This window comes from Macrotis lagotis, chromosome 4 (assembly GCF_037893015.1).
Source record: "Macrotis lagotis isolate mMagLag1 chromosome 4, bilby.v1.9.chrom.fasta, whole genome shotgun sequence".
Classification (NCBI taxonomy): domain Eukaryota; kingdom Metazoa; phylum Chordata; class Mammalia; order Peramelemorphia; family Peramelidae; genus Macrotis; species Macrotis lagotis.
In genome coordinates this window covers 223,367,107-223,382,876 of record NC_133661.1, presented here as the reverse complement: position 1 = coordinate 223,382,876, position 15,770 = coordinate 223,367,107, and the positions used below count along the sequence as shown (strand labels likewise).

General features: G+C 38.8%; 1 protein-coding gene across 2 annotated transcripts in view; it reads left to right on the top strand.

Annotated features, from left to right (window-relative positions):
- Positions 1–15,770, top strand: part of ITPK1 (inositol-tetrakisphosphate 1-kinase) — a 359,936-nt gene that overhangs the window by 60,435 nt on the left and 283,731 nt on the right. The window contains exons 1-2 of one of the 2 annotated variants that reach the window (XM_074235439.1): positions 1,619–1,702; positions 1,884–2,091. The exons of the other annotated variant lie outside the window; for it this stretch is intronic. Of the exons in view, the coding sequence (XP_074091540.1) occupies positions 1,997–2,091 (95 nt within the window). The 5' untranslated portion in view covers positions 1,619–1,702; positions 1,884–1,996. Of the gene's footprint in view, positions 1–1,618; positions 1,703–1,883; positions 2,092–15,770 lie in introns of those variants that run through there. 2 annotated transcript variants of the gene reach the window in all.

Below are 15,770 nucleotides of genomic sequence, written 5' to 3'. Positions count from 1 at the left end.
TTTCATATATCTTCTCTTTCTATATATTGTGTCCTGGCTAAACTGGACCTAAAGTAGGCATTTCATAGCCTGACTCCATGTATCTAATCAAATCATTCCCCGTTTTGGAAATTTTCTTCTTCCATATCTTCCCTTAAGGGTTAAGGTGTCAGCTACATTTAACTCTAGATCTTCCCTAATCTCCTTGTCCTCAAAGGATTAATACCATTTTCTTTCCTCACATTACCTTGTTGTAATTGCCTAACAGGTGGTTGTCCCCCCCCCCCCCCAAGTGGCGCATAGTGTTTAATAAGTGAAAGTTGAAGTTACTCAAAATCACACATCTAGTGAATAATAGATGAGTACATTCCAACTCAGGTCTTCTAAATCCTGACCTAGAACTCTTTAAAGGAGTGACACTGGTAACATCTGTGCTTAAAGAAAATCATTTTGGCAATAGTGTGGAGGATGAGCTAAAAAGGTAGGAGGGGGAAGAGACGTGAGGCAAGAACTCCCTTGCAGTGATCTAGGCTAGAGGTGATGAGAACTAAGGTTGTGTCTTTGCTAGTAAAGAGAAAAGTATGGATTGTTTTGGGGTCAGAAATAGCAAGGTTTGACAATTGATTAGATAAGGTAGTTTGAGGGAAAATGAGGAACCTTGGGTGACTTGGAAGGAGAGTATTTGACAGAAGTTCGGAAGAGTGTTGGGTTTTTGAAGAAAGGACAAATTCTATTTTGGAGAAGTTGAGTTTGAGACATTTTGGTACGTTTTATTTGAAGTGTCTGGAAGAAGACAACTGGTGAGGCAGAACTGCTGCCTAAGAGATTAAGGTTGGAAATGCAGGTCTTTGAGCTGGAGAATTTCTCCTATGGTATCTGTATTTTTTTTTAATGATATATTTTGAACCCAGGTCCCCCACCTCGTTTGCTTTGTGACCTAAAGAAAGTCATTGCCTTTCGGATCCTAGTCGCCTCTTCGTTAGAATAATAGATAATATAGATAATGCTTTACTCATTCACAAGGCTCGTATGAACAAGATGAGATAAAATAAAACCATAAAACAGATACACCTATTGCTTTTAATGAATCATAAATTTGAGCGTGTTTATGTATCTCAAACCAGATGAGGTCCTCGGAGGCAAGGATTTTGATCTCCTTCCATGCCCGGGGCCGTGCCAGCAATGTTTAGGGATGGGCAACATTTATGGAGCTCCATCTCCTCCGGTGTGGGCGCGGTGCCCGGTCCTGAGGCGGTAACCGCACGGTGCTGGCAGCGGGGGAGCCCCCGGCCCGGGCGCGGGCTGGCCGCGCAGGCCCGTGAGCCTCCTTCCCGCCCCTCTACGGCCTGGAAGGGGCGGAGGGGGAGGGGCGGAAGGGAACGCGCCGCGCCGTGCTGCCCCCTGCCGGCCGGGGGCGGGGGCGGGGGCGGGGGCGCGCGCGCGGCCGCCCCGACGCCCCTCGAGTCCCCGCAGGACGTGTCCGGGCCGGGCGCCGAGGGCCCCGCCGCGGGAGGGGGCGCCGGCCGGCGGCGGCGGCGGCCCGGAGGAGGCAGGAGGGCGCGCGGGCGGGGCCGCGGCCCGGGGCGGGGCGCTCCCCCCGCGGGGGGGGGGGCCGAGCCTGCGCCGCCGCCGCCCCTTCCTCCGGAGCCGCCGCCGCCCCGGGCCCCGCGGTGCCCGCAGCTCCGAGGCTCGCTGGGCGCTTCCCGCGCGGGGCGCTGGGAGGGTAGAGCTTCCTCTTTCTTCACCCCCTCCCCGGCTCCTCCTCCTCCTCCTCCCCCATCCCCGCGCCCGGGCCCGGCCGGCCGGACGGACGCTCCCAAGCTGCCCGGAGGGCCAGCCCCGCAGCCCCGCCGGCCCCGTTGGCTTCTCCTAACCCCCTCCCTCTCCCCCATTTGTCCCCGCAGGCTTCTGTTGGCCCAGAGCCCCGGCTCCTCCTGGGCGAGACGAGGCCGTGGCCGGGGGAAGCCCGGGACGTTGCCGCCCGCCCCGCCTCCGCGGCCCCCAGCCCGGGACCAAGATGCAGACCTTTTTGAAGGGGAAAAGAGTCGGTTACTGGCTGAGTGAGAAGAAGATCAAGAAGCTCAATTTCCAGGCCTTCGCCGACCTGTGCAGGTGAGGAAACCAGCCCCTTCTGCCCAGGGTCTCGCCAGCCCTTGCCTGCCTCTTTCCACACCTGGAACCCGATGTCCCGAACCGGCACCCGCGATGGGCAGATAGACGTTTCCAGCTTCCTCCATACGTATACGTTCCTAATCTGTAGCGTTTTCAAATGAAAGCCACCAGGGAGGGGGCAGCTGCTCATGATGGAAGTCAGGGATGCACAGCCCTCCAAAGTGGCGATGATGGCAAAGGCATGAAGGCGTTTCATTTAAACACTGCCCAAAATATTTACTTTGCTTTATTTATTTATTTTTTTTGTAGAGCTACCTCTGAAGTAGGCAAGTATGCATTTCATTGATCCTCTCCTGAATTGGGGAGTGTTTTCCTATGCTTCAGGTTCTGTTTTTTTGGCCTATGACGGGAGATGATACTTAAAGAGATGCCTTTTTTTTTTTTAAAATCACCTCCCCTTCCCATTAAAAATAATAATAACTTAGTGTGTAAAACATTCTCTTTTATATTTTGTATATAGTCCTATCTGGACAAATAGTTTCTCCTGGTAGAGGGTAAGTTCCCTGAGGGTAGGAACTGATGAATTTCTGAGTTTTGGATCTCAGTAGGCTTAGCCTAGGTGGTGCTTAATTCTTGTTGCATGATTAGTTTTAGTGCTTTTGTTCCTCCTGGCACCCAGTGAAGTACCTTTTTATCCTCTGTTGTAATTGTGAATCTGTGAAGAGTAAATGGTTTGCCTCAAATAACTTGGCTTGTGGAGAAATATTAACTATGTAAATTTCTGGTCCTGGATCCAGTATTCCCCCCCCCCCCATATATTCTGTTCTCTCTGACTTGGGAAGACCTTTGACCCCCATGCTTAGACCAGGTATACTAGTATATGTAAATTGAAAATAATAAACTGATTTTGGTTAGGATGAACTTAATTCTATGTGGGTTGAGAGCAGGGATTTTTTAAAACTAAAGGCTTGTGACCTTTAAAAAATAATTTTTGACAACCATTTTAGTGGTTTCTTTATAATTCTATATGTATACATGAATACATGCATATATATGTCTATATATATAGACATATATAATTTATATTTCTGGTTTTATACATTTAAAATCTTCTGAGGAGTCCATAGGTTTCATTAAACTACCAAAGAGGTCCATGACATAGAAAAGGTGTCTAAAAGGGTATGCTTAGCATGAACTCATTTTCCAAAGTTAAAAACTCTTTGGGAATTTATAGAGTTAATAACTGATGTATCTGTTTTATGTTTGGATGTTGTATATGCCAAGAACCATCTTGGAAAATTTAAACTTACGGGTCTTTAGCCAGGAATGAATGGGGAGGGAAGCAGGTGGCAATGACTGGAATATATTCTGCATGGCAGACTTGATACTGCCACAGTACCTTTTTCAGCTCCTTGTAGATTTACAGACCTGTTTCCCAAATCCATCTAAAGAACCTCTTTTTCTCCTTTCTGATATTATCCTTTCCTCTTCCCCCACCCCCCCCACCCCAAGGGACAAATAGGAAAGAATTCATCTTGCATCCAACAGTCTTGTGGTGTGTTATTATATGTTTTGGGGTAGAACAGATTTCAGTTGGCACTACTCCTCTAGACTCATTTTATCCCCACCCCAAAAAGCTTTTCAAACTTGAAAGGAGTGTGCAACTATGCATTAGACTTCAGATAGGCTACATCAAGAGGGGCACAATGTCCAGGACATGGAGGTATAACTGTCCTGGTCAGACCTTGCTGTATTGTATTCAGGTCTGGGTGGCACATTTTAGGTTGGACATCGACCAATTGAATTGTCTCCCAGGGACGTTAGGCAGGATGGTGAGAGAGAAGTAGAGAAAAAGATAGCTAGAAAGAAGGAACTGGGAGATGTTTAACCAGAAGAGAAGAAGGGGTGGGGGATGGAGAGTTGAGGGAAGAGGAGTTTAAAAGACATTAAGATAACTTTTTTCCTCTGTTTAAAGCATGTTCATGTGGAAGAGGGATTAGATTGGTCTGCTTGTGGAGCAGTGCATAGGCAGATTAAAAATTTGCTAATACTCAAATTTGTCCTAAATTGTAATATGTGCTTTGGGAAGGTCGTGATTTTGCCCTTTCCTAAAAGTAATGAATGCTAGATGACCACTTACTAGGGACATTGCAGAAAGGATTTTTGGCTAACAAAATGGGGTCATAGATGCCTTCTTTTTCTTCAGGTTCTGTGATTCTGAGACCATTGAAAGCATGAAAATGCAGGGCATAGGTGGCATTTTTCTTGACACCTTGAAAAGATACTAAAACATATGACTATTAACCACTAAGCAAATTCTTTAAAAAGTGGTGCAATGGATGGACTGTGTGCCGAATTTAAAGTTTTCCTCACTTATTTCTTGTATGACCCTGAACAAGTTTGTCTCCATCTGCCTTTGTGCAAAATGGGGACTTTAATACATTTAGCCCCCCGCCCCCCAGGGTGGCTGTATGGACTAAGATTATTTGTAAAGTGCTTTACAAATTTTAAAAGAACTAGATAAATGTTAGCTGCTATCTTATTTTGTAGTTTTAACATTTTACTCTTAAGAACTAATTTTGGAATGAACCTAGAACCTTTTTTTATTTTTATTTTTTTTAGGTGAACCTAGAACCTTTAAATAGATATCTTAGTGAAAAGGTTCTTGGTTTTTCTTTAGTCATGTAAGACTTGAGAAATATTGGTAAATATTTCTTTATCTGTTTCCTGGTGTCATTTTGTATTTGTAGCTAAAGGGTACCTGGCTTATTATCAGATTAAGAAGGGTTTGTGGAGCAATTAGACACTTTGCATAATTTCTAGCCTTAGGTGAGGGCTTGAGATTTTCATTTTGTACTTCCAAATCTAAAGCAGTTTGAATTGGTTTTTTTTCCTCCTAGTAACTTTTTTCTTTTGTTGGGGACCTTTAAGGTAAGTAGGTCTTGCTAAGTTACTGTTGTTTTTTTTTAGGGTTTTTTTTTTTTCTAAGGCAGCGGCTTGCCCAAGTCCACACAGCTAGGTAATTATTAAGCGTCTGAGGTCGGATTTGAACTCAGGTACTCCTGAAGCAGGGCCTGTGTTCTATCCACTGCGCCACCTAGCTGCCCCAAGTTACTGTTGATGGTAGTTTTTTTTAGATGTCTCTGGTAGGCTCAGCTGACCTACCTTTTGTTTCACAAAATAGCTGTGAGCCCATTTTAGGAGGGAACTGACTGAAATTTAGAGGTGAAGTGACTTGCTCAAGGCCACACAGCTAGGAGATGGTAGAGAAGCTCAGGCTGTGTTCTTTTCAAAGCCTGGTTGGATCTATCAAGGGATTCCAGATTCCCTGTAAATTGCAGCATCTTATTTAGAACATATTTAAACAGAGTTAGTCGCCAAAAAGTTAAATCACTGTTGTCACTGTCCTGTAAAACTTATTAATACTTTAGAATCTTAAGATCAGAGGACTGATTTAAGCCCTAGGAATTATTTAAGCTATTTCTCTCATTATGCAGATGAGGCTTATATGATTTACAAAGGTCACCTGGGAACCGAGTCTTCTGATACTAAGTCCAGTGGTCTCTCTCAGCTCTTTATCATTTTGTCTGGCATATATAGCAGGTGCTTTTTATTAAATGCTTAGTTCACTGACTCCTTTTGGAAAATGACATCTATTTAAAATGTTCATTTCGCTGAATGTTTTGGTATCCACTTACAATTTAAAACATTTAATTCCAAATAAAAGGAAGGAAATATAAAAAGAATCCTGAAATTTTGGCTAAAACTATGAATTTCAGGTTCTATTATGAGTGTTTTGGATGATGCTCAAAATGAAAACCACTCTCCTAGAGCCTGCTGAAATTGTTATATCTAGTCAGTAGATTAAAAAAAATTTTTTTTTTGGCTCACAGGAATGACTTATAAGCAAATTGAAATAATGTACTTTATATTCTTAAGGGTTGATTTGTACATTTGGTACAAATGATTTTTGAAAACCTATGTATGATTCAGGTGAAAAAAGAAATAATTACTATGTCTTGTTCATAGCCTGTCCATAAAACCATGTTCTTTCAATTATGATAAAGAGTAGCAACCTGCTGCATCTGTGGGTTGAGGACAGTTTTTGGTATGCTGATTCTTTAATTTTGAACTGGGGATTGTGAGGAGAAGAGGAAGGGTCTTGAAATTTTGGATTTTATCTGAAACAGGTTTCCTTTCTTTTTTTAGTTGACTCTTTGTAGTGGTCTCATGCAGCAGTTGTGCTAGCTTAGCTTGTTTTTAGGCAAAGATTTTTTCCTTTTAAAATGGGAGGAAAAGTCCACTTAAGGTTTGGAAATTACTTTTAGTCTTGTCCAGGTTGGTTGTACATAACTATCTAGGTGGGAGCTTGGAGCAAAGAAATAAATAGAATCCCTAGGTTTAAAAAATACCCAAATCTTAGATTTTCTAAGAATTCTTGAGTTAAATCCTGGCTCTGGCACTAGCAAGTCACTTAAAGTTCTGTCTGCTTTCTCCCCTTTAAAATGGGGAAAATAATACTTAAGTCATCTATCTAATGGAGATGTTTTGAGGAAAGTGGTTTGTTTTGTTTAAAATGCTATAGAAATGCTTTTCAGCTAACCTTTAGCTGCACTATAGTACAGGAGAACACACTATTATCTTTATTTATTTGGGAGCAGTCAGGGTTAGTTGACTTGCCCAGTGTCATTACTAGTAAGTATCTGAGATCACATTTGAACTCAGATCATTCTGGCTTCAAACTGAGTCTTCCTGACTCCAAGGCCAGTGCTGTACGTATTCCTTGTGTATCTCCCCCCCACCACCTTCACTCTTACATCATTTTTAAGGTTTTATTGATGCCTTTTTATATTTGCAGTGGTTATAGTTGTAGACCTGTTTCCTCCCTTCTCCCAATCCAGTTTTCCCTCATATTAAAAAAAAAAAAGTTAAGCAAACTCTAGTAGCTACTACTGACCTTGTGTTCCACATTCCACACTAGAAATCCTCTATTTTTCTACTGAAAGATGGAAAACCATTCACTATTTATATTTATTTACTTTATGTCATTTATATATGTAATTAGTGTTTCCCTCATTAGAATATAGAGTAGAAAATGTATCACTAGGGCCTGGGATACAAGATAAATGGACCCAGTCTGTTTTTTCTAAAAGACACCTACTGACTTTCTTGGCTTTCTTCAAATCCCATCTAAAAATCCTATCTTTGGGAAACCTTTCCCAATCCCTTCTCTGTTAGTGCTTTCTTCTTGATTCTGTATGTAGCTTGTTTTGTCTATCTTTACTGACATGTTGTTTCCCTCTTTAGATTGTAAGTTCTTTGTGGGCAGGGTCTATCTTTGCCTTCTTTTATCCAGCATGTAGCATAGGATCTGTTTGTTTAATATTTATTTATTGATTATGCTTATCATTCTTGACAATGTATCGGTCTAGTTGGGGAGATGAGAACAGTGGGAACAGAGCCATCTCTGGCATTCAGACTGAAATCTAGAAGGGTACCTTCAAGATCTTGTTTGTTTATACTGATCCCAGTGTCCAGAGGAGGAAACTGAGGCCCAAGTAGAAGTGACTCCCTGAGGTAAATTTATAGGAGAAATGAGAATGCTGGTTTCCTGACTTAGCATTCAGGGCTGAATTGTACTCTAGACTTTAAACTTCAGTTTGAGCAGTGATTTTTGTATTGGATGGGGCTAAGTATAATCACTTCAGGTTCATCTGTATAAAATGGTAATAAAAATGTTGGGAATAATACCCCATGGTTGGCATGAAAACTAACTAAGGAGACAGTGTAGTCATACTTTGTAACCTTTGAGTACAAGATGAAGATCAGGTGGTATTACTTTCTCTTTCTGTATGAGAAGAATTGCTTGGTAAGGAGTTTCTCATGATGTAAGTGTTAAAATGTCTTCTACATTGTAGGTTCTAGATATGGAATGAATACAAGAATATGTTTTTTTTGTTTGTTTTTTTATTCCCTTTCCTTTCAAGGTCCTCAAAGCTTGAATTTTGCATTCTGGCATGAGGTTCCAACCTTTATAGTGCAAAAGGGTGCTGCCATTGGTTGATTGGTATTTTTCTTTTTTCCCCCAATGATATTTTTAGTTTTTTGCAAGGCAAATGGGGTTAAGTGGTTTGCCCAAGGCCACACAGCTAGGTAATTATTAAGTGTCTGAGGCCAGATTTGAACTCAGGTACTCCTGACTGTAGAGCTGGGGCTCTATCCACTGCACCACCTAGCCGCTCCTGATTGGTATTTTTCAAGAAAATTTTCAAGAAAATAGAACCATTGCTTTTCAGGCTGTATATTAGATACATATGTAATACAGTTTTGAGAAAATAAAGTTTGTAAATTAAAAAAAAAACCATTATGGGCTTCTTGGATAGTTAAAAGAAAATAAAAGATTCTAGTCCTGGTCTTACTACAAACTAACTATATGTCCCATGATAAGCCTTTTAACTTCCTCATTTATAAAGCCAGGTGTTTGAATCAAGTGATAGTAGATCCCTACCAACTCTTAACATTTCAGGATTCTATGAAATTGGCATTTGGTATATTAATGGTTTCTTGCACCAAGTATGGGGGAAGAATGTGTAGGCTTTCTTAAGAATCATTTGTATGCTTTGCTCTACCTTTACTCACCAAACACCAGTTAATATTTATTGTATTTTCTTTACAATTTCAAAAATGTTAAAAATAGAACATCTTTTATGACAGAAATACTTTTTTCCCCATAATTTGCTTTTGACTTCATAAGATTTGAAAATATTTTTTAATTATTCATCATGAATCACACATCATAATGGATAATAAGTTTACCTTTGACAAATAGTTTACTTTTCTAAGTCTTGCTTTATAAGTTTTCAGTAGATTTCAAATAAGAATTCTCAGGGCACTGAATTATGTTTATTTCCATCTCTTGGAGAAATGTCTTAATCTTGTATGACATGCATGTCATAGTTTAAGACCTTTATTTCTTTTTTTTTCCAGTTATACTGATTATCTCTGATTTTTTTTAAGATTTTATTTATTTTGAGTTTTGCAATTTTTCTACCAATTTTCCTTCCCCCTGCCGTAACCCCCCCCAAGGCAGTCTGTTAATCTTTACAATGTTTACATGGTATCCATTGATCTAAGTTGAATGTGATGAGAGAGAACTCATATCCTTAAGGAAGAGATAGCAGAAATACATAATAAGATAATGATTTTTTTCTCTAAATTAAATGTAATAGTTTTTGGTCTTTGTTCAAACTCCATGATTCTTTGTCTGGATACAGATGGTATTCTCCATCGCAGTTACCCCCAAAATGTCCCTGATTGTTGCACTGATGGAATGAGCAAGTCTATCAAGGTTGATCATCACTCCCATGTTGCTGTTAGGGTGTACAATGTCTTTCTGGTTCTGCTCATCTTGCTCAGCATCAGTTCAAGATATTTATTTCTAAAATTTTTATTAAGATAGCCCAAGCTGGCATATAGTAGGTACTTAATAAATGTTTATTACTTTGGTTACTACTTTTTTTAATATTTCACCTAAATTTCCAAGTCAACAGAGAACCCTCTTTTATAACAGGAATTTATTTTAAAAGAAAAATGAAGAAGTTGATTTAAAAATTCAGGAAAACCCATCATTGATAGACATTGGCAGAAAGTCTGGCAGTATGTGCCCTGTTCCATATCTGTGGGCTTCTTACTTTTGTGGAGAAGTGGGAGAAACGTGTTTTCTTATCTCTTCTTTGAGACCAAGCTTGTTTGTTATTCTTTTTTTTAACTTTGATTTTCTATCATGGTTGCTCATTCTATTTAGATTGTGGTGGTTGAGTATTACATTGTTTTCTTGACTTTGCTTACCTCACTTTGAATTAGTGATTATGAAGAACTAACTAGGTTCCCTGCTATGAGGCAGCAAAGTGTTAAAAATGGATCCAGTGCCAAGCCTGGGGTCAGGAGGACTCACCTTCTGAGTTCTAATCCAGCCTAGTACCTGTGTGACTCTGGACAAATCATGTAAGCCTATTTGACTCAGTTTCCTCCTCTGTAAATTGAGCTAGGGAAGCAAATCGCAAATACTTAAGTAATTTTGCCAGGAAAACCTCAAATGGGATCATGAAGAATTTAGATGCAACTGAAATAACTTAATACAACAATATATTGCTATACCAAGTATGGGGGGGTACAAAGAAAGGCAAAACCTATACTTTTTTGCTCCCAAGTAGTGTCATTTTACAGTGGTAGGGGAGACAAATAGGAAAATCTGCTACTTAAGAAGAGTTAATGGAAGGTAATTTCTGAGGGAAAGACTCCAGTGTCTGATGGGACCGCTAAAGGCCTCTTGCAAGAGCTGGGATTTGGGCTTACTCTTTTTTTTTGTTTTTTTTTTTTTTTGCAAGGCAAATGGGGTTAAGTGGCTTGCCCAAGGCCACACAGCTAGGTAATTAAGTGTCTGAGACCGGATTTGAACCCAAGGCCGGTGCTTTATCCACTGCGCCACCTAGCCGCCCCAGATTTGGGCTTACTCTTGAAGAAAACTTCTGTATTGCAAGATGGAGAAACTGAGGTTCAGGGAAGTGAGATAGGATCACACTGTGTTACAGTAAATACAGCTGGAATTTGAATGTAACTAAATCCCATATTTTCCATAACAGCAGATAATATAGTTTTGTATCCCCTACAGGGATACAAATAGGTATTATCCTTATTTACACGTGTGTGTGTATGTACAAACATAACACATACATACATACATACACAATTGGATGTAATGATTGTATCTATATATAATTTTATATTATGCATATTCCCACATACTTTTACTAATGTGTATTTTAAATGTATTTTTTTTTTTTTGCAAGGCAATGGAGTTAAGTGGCTTGCCCAAGGCCACACAGCTAGGTAATTATTAAGTGTCTGAGGATGGATTTGAACTCAGGTACTCCTGACTCCAGGGCCGGTGCTCTGTGCACTGTGCCACCTAGCTGCCCCTAAATGTATTTCTAAAACACATAAAAAGTATTTCTAAAACAGATTTGTAGGTAAAAATTTGTATTAGAGTACTTTAAAGTTTGTTTTGTTTTTAAGATGTCTTTGGGACATTCTATTTGTAAAGTGAAAACTTCTGGAAAACATAATTATCAGCATTATCAGTTGCAAAAATCAATTTTTCAAATACTTAGTTTGCTTAAAGTGAGGGTATACCTTGCTCAAATTGTATTTATTCAATACCTGCCTCATTATTTGGGAATGCTGGGATTTTGACAACTTTTTTGATTGCTGGCTCAATTCTGTCTGCCCTGTGCTTTATATATCTTGTGAAATTAGGAAAAAGATCGGAATTAGCTATGTTTCTCTTGACCTTTGTTGACCATCATCCATCCCACTTTAGGTCTTCATCTCTTCTTCTCTGCTGCCTCCCATTTTGATCTCCCTGCTTTAAGTCTCTTTTGTTTCCAGATTTTCCTTTCCATTCCTAAAGCAAAGACCTGAACATGTTGCTTTCTTGTGTAAAACGTTCCAATGGGCTTTCTGTTGCCTTTAGGAACCAATATACTTTTTTTCCTGCTGTCAAAGTCCTCAGCTTGGCTCCAGCCTGCCTATCCAGGCATGTTACTTATTTTACTTGTATTGTACCCTTCTAGTCTGGCCTGCTTCAATAAATTCAACATTTGTGTGGCTTGGTTCTCATGTCTAGAATACCTCTTCACCTCTGCCTCTTAGAATCCCTAGCTATGCTCACCTTTTACTTGAGGTCATTCTTGAGCTATTTTCTTACTTGCTCTGGACAGGAAACCTTGCAGTCCACGTGGACTTTTTAGCAGACTGGCTTCTGGCCTTTCTGTTCATCCTGGGAGTCTGCAGCCTTGGTTCCCTCCTTGGTTCTTGGTTTTCTGATGGCCTGTTTTTCTTTTGTCCCTGGGCAACTAGCTGACATTTTGTCCCATTTCTGGAGTAGAAGAAGGCACATAACTAGTTTCTCATTGAATTTCATGATCTGAAATGATGATTTTTGGCTTGGTGTCAGTTTCTGCTTTTTCCTGGAGTGGTTGTCAGGGAGCTGCAGTAAGCCGGGATCCGTGCTTGCAAGAGCCCCAGAGCTCCAGGCTCCAGCCTACTTAGAAGGGCAGACATGTTTGGGTCGAGGCACTTCTGGGAGGTCCCTATATGGCCCCACATATATGGTCCCAACTGAACCAACAAAGAAAAGAAAAAAGGAAGGAAATTGTATATCCTAATAAATATACCTGTGGTTTCTCACAATAAATTATGAACCTTCCAAGAAAAAGATTATTTCATTTTTTTTGTGGCTTTAAGACCCCTGTCTTTTCTTGCTGCCTGTCATATAGTGGGGGCTTGAGAAGTGCGTGGTGACTTCCATAGGTCCTTTTACATTGAACCTCACTGCCCTTCTGAGTGTTTGAACTCCTTCCTTCTATTGCTTCCTGAAGAATTGGGGACCTGTGCTACATAAACAACTGTCCCATATGTCTGGTTAGCAGTGTATATAATCTACCGCTTTGGTCTCTCTAGTCTGTAGTTTTCCTCATACTCTCCCTTCTCAACCCTAGTGTGCTGGTTTAGGCTTAGAAGGACAAATCCGAGTTCCACTGTGGAGATTAGGGAGAAATTCAAAATTTGAGAGCATTAGATTAATCCACTTTCCTTAGAGAGGTGGGAAAAACCCTACCCATTCTTCCCTACTGGTCTTTCTTCTAGTAGCTGTTTTCAGTCAGCAAAAACTTCCCTGATTATTAGCATTGTGAGCTCCTGAACACTGTCAAATACTGGGACCTCATTAATTAGTTTGCACTTAGCATTCTTGAGCATCTTTGTTGAAAGAAAGATTTTGGATTAGATTTTTATTAGCTGTTCCTCACACAAATCCTCTTTTCCCCCCTCTTATTCTCAATTCATGTAGAAAATTTTTTAAGCTTTTTTTATACATTTTGAATTCCAAATTTTCTCTTTACTCCCCCCCCTACCCCTTTTAAGAAGACACACACTTTGATATAGATTGTACATGTACAGTCTTACAAAACATTTTAATATTAGCTAGACCAAAAGAAAACACAGATCAAAAACCCCAAGAAAAACAAAGTTAAAAAAGTTATTTTTTTATCCCTTACCTCTGGGCTTTGTTGATAATATGTTGAAATGCTAATGATATAGGTGGGTTTATTTTACTTTGCTAAACTTAATTTTAGGTTTTTGCAAGGCAAACGGGGTTAAGTGGCTTACCCAAGGCCACACAGCTAGGTAATTACTAAGTGTTTGAGACCGGATTTGAACCCACATACTCCTGACTTCAGGGCTGGTGCTTTATTCACTACACCACCTAGCTGCCCCAACTTAATTGTTTCAAGTAGTTTTTTTAACTGATTCTTAAAGTATACCGGCATATCAAATGCAAACAATGAATTCCTTTGATTTCTTTTGCTCATTGATAAAACTAACATTTTAGTACAGTATTGAATAATTGGGGTGATAATGGGTATCCTTGTTTCACCCTTGATTTTATTGGGAATGCTTCTAGCTTATCTCCATTACATATAATGCTTGCTGATGGTTTTAGATCGATATAGCTTACCGTTTTAAATAGAACTTGATTTATTCTTGGGCTCACTAGTGTTATAATTGGAATGGGTGCTGTGTTTTGTCAAAAGTTTTTTTTTCCCCTCCTATTGAGATAATTATTATTTTTGTTGTTTTTATGCTGGCAATTTTTCCCAATATTGAACCAGCCTTGCATTCCTGATAAAAATCTCACCTGCTCATTGTATATAATCCTTGTGATATATTGCTATAATTTCCTTGCCAGTATTTTATTTAAAGTTTTGCATTTGTTTTTCATTAGAGAAAGTGGTCAATATTTTTCTTTCTTTGCTTTGGCACTTTGTAATTTAGGTAGCAGTCCTATATTTGTGTCATAAAAGGAATTTGGTAGACATTCTTTATCTTCTTTTTCATAAGTTTATATGGTATTGGAATTTATTATCCTTTAAAATGTTTGGTAGACATATACGAATCAATCTGGTCTTGAGGATTTTTTCTTAGGAGCTTATTATTGGCTTGTTCAATTTCTTTTTCTGTGATAGGGTTATTTCTGGACAATGTTTATTGTAAATATTCTTTAATTTTACTTAGATAGTTAGATTTATTGGCATATAATTGAGCAAAATAATTCTTTTTTTTTTTTTTAGGTTTTTGCAAGGCAAATTGGGGTTAAGTGGCTTGTCCAAGGTCACACAGCTAGGTAATTATTAAGTGTCTGAGACTGGATTTGAACCCAGGTACTCCTGACTCCAGGGCTGGTGCTTTATCCACTGCGCCACCTAGCCACCCGAGCAAAATAATTCTAAATAATTGCTTAAATTTATTTCTCATTGGTAGTGAATTTACCTTTTTTTTTTTGATAATGGTAATTTGGTTTTCTTTTTTTTAATCAAATTAACCAATGGTTTAATCTGTTTTATTATTCTATTTCCCCCCCCCATAAAACCAGCTTCTACTTTTATTTAATAGTTCAAAGCTTTATTATTTTCAGTTTTATTGAACTCCTTTGATTTTCAGGATTTCCAATTTGGTGTGTGTTTAGGGATTTTTAATTTGTACTTGTTTATAGTTTTTTTAGTTGCATGCCCGTTCATTGATCTCTTCTTTCTCTATTTTATTGATGTATGCTTTTAGAGATATAAAGTTTTCCTTAAGTACTGCTTTGATTGCATGCCATAAATTTGGATTTGTTGTCTGTTGTCATTTTCTTTAATGATATTATTTGTTTATGATTTGTTGCTAGACTCACTCATTCTTTAGGATTAGATTATTTAATTTCCAATTAATTTTTAATCTATGTCTCCATGACCCTTTATTACATGTAATTTTTATTGTCTTGTGGTCCGAGAAGGATGTATTAAATATTTTTGCTTTTCTGCGTTTGGTTGTAAGGTATTTATGTCCCAAAATAAGACTCTTATACAGGTTAGTTTTTGTGAAAGTACCATGTACAACTGAGAAAAAAGGTGTGTTCTTTTCTATTCCCATTTAGTTTTCTCCAGAGGTCTATCATATCTAAGTTTTATAAAATTTTAATCTTCTTAACTTCTTTCATGTTTATTTTATACTTAGATTTATCTAGTTCTGAAATGGGATAATTGAGGTTCCTTCCTTGTATAGTTTTACTGTTTCCTCCTGTATCTTATTTAACTTCCCCTTTAGGAATTTGAATGCTCTGCTATTTGATATATATATATATATATATTTAGTATTGATATAACTTCATTGTCAGTGGCATCTTTTAAAAAAAATTTTTCCAATTACATACAAAGATAGTGTTCAGAATTCAGCCTTTTGCAAACTTTTGAGTTCTATATTTTTCCATCAGCCTCCCTTCCCTCTTCTTCCTATGGTGAGCAATCTGTTTAACTTATTTCCAAATTAGCAGTGTACCTTTTTAGTAAAATGTAGTTTCCCTGCTTATTTATTTTAATTAGGACTATTTTTGTTTTTGCTTTGTCTGGAGATCATGATTGCTTTATTTTTTTAATCTCAACTGAAGCATAATAAATAGATTATGCTCCAGCCCCCTATTTTTACTCTTTCTATTTCAAGTGAGTTTCTTCTCAACATTTTGTTAGATTCTGGTTTTCAGTTCATTTTGCTGCTTCTGTTTAATGGATGAATTCACCCCA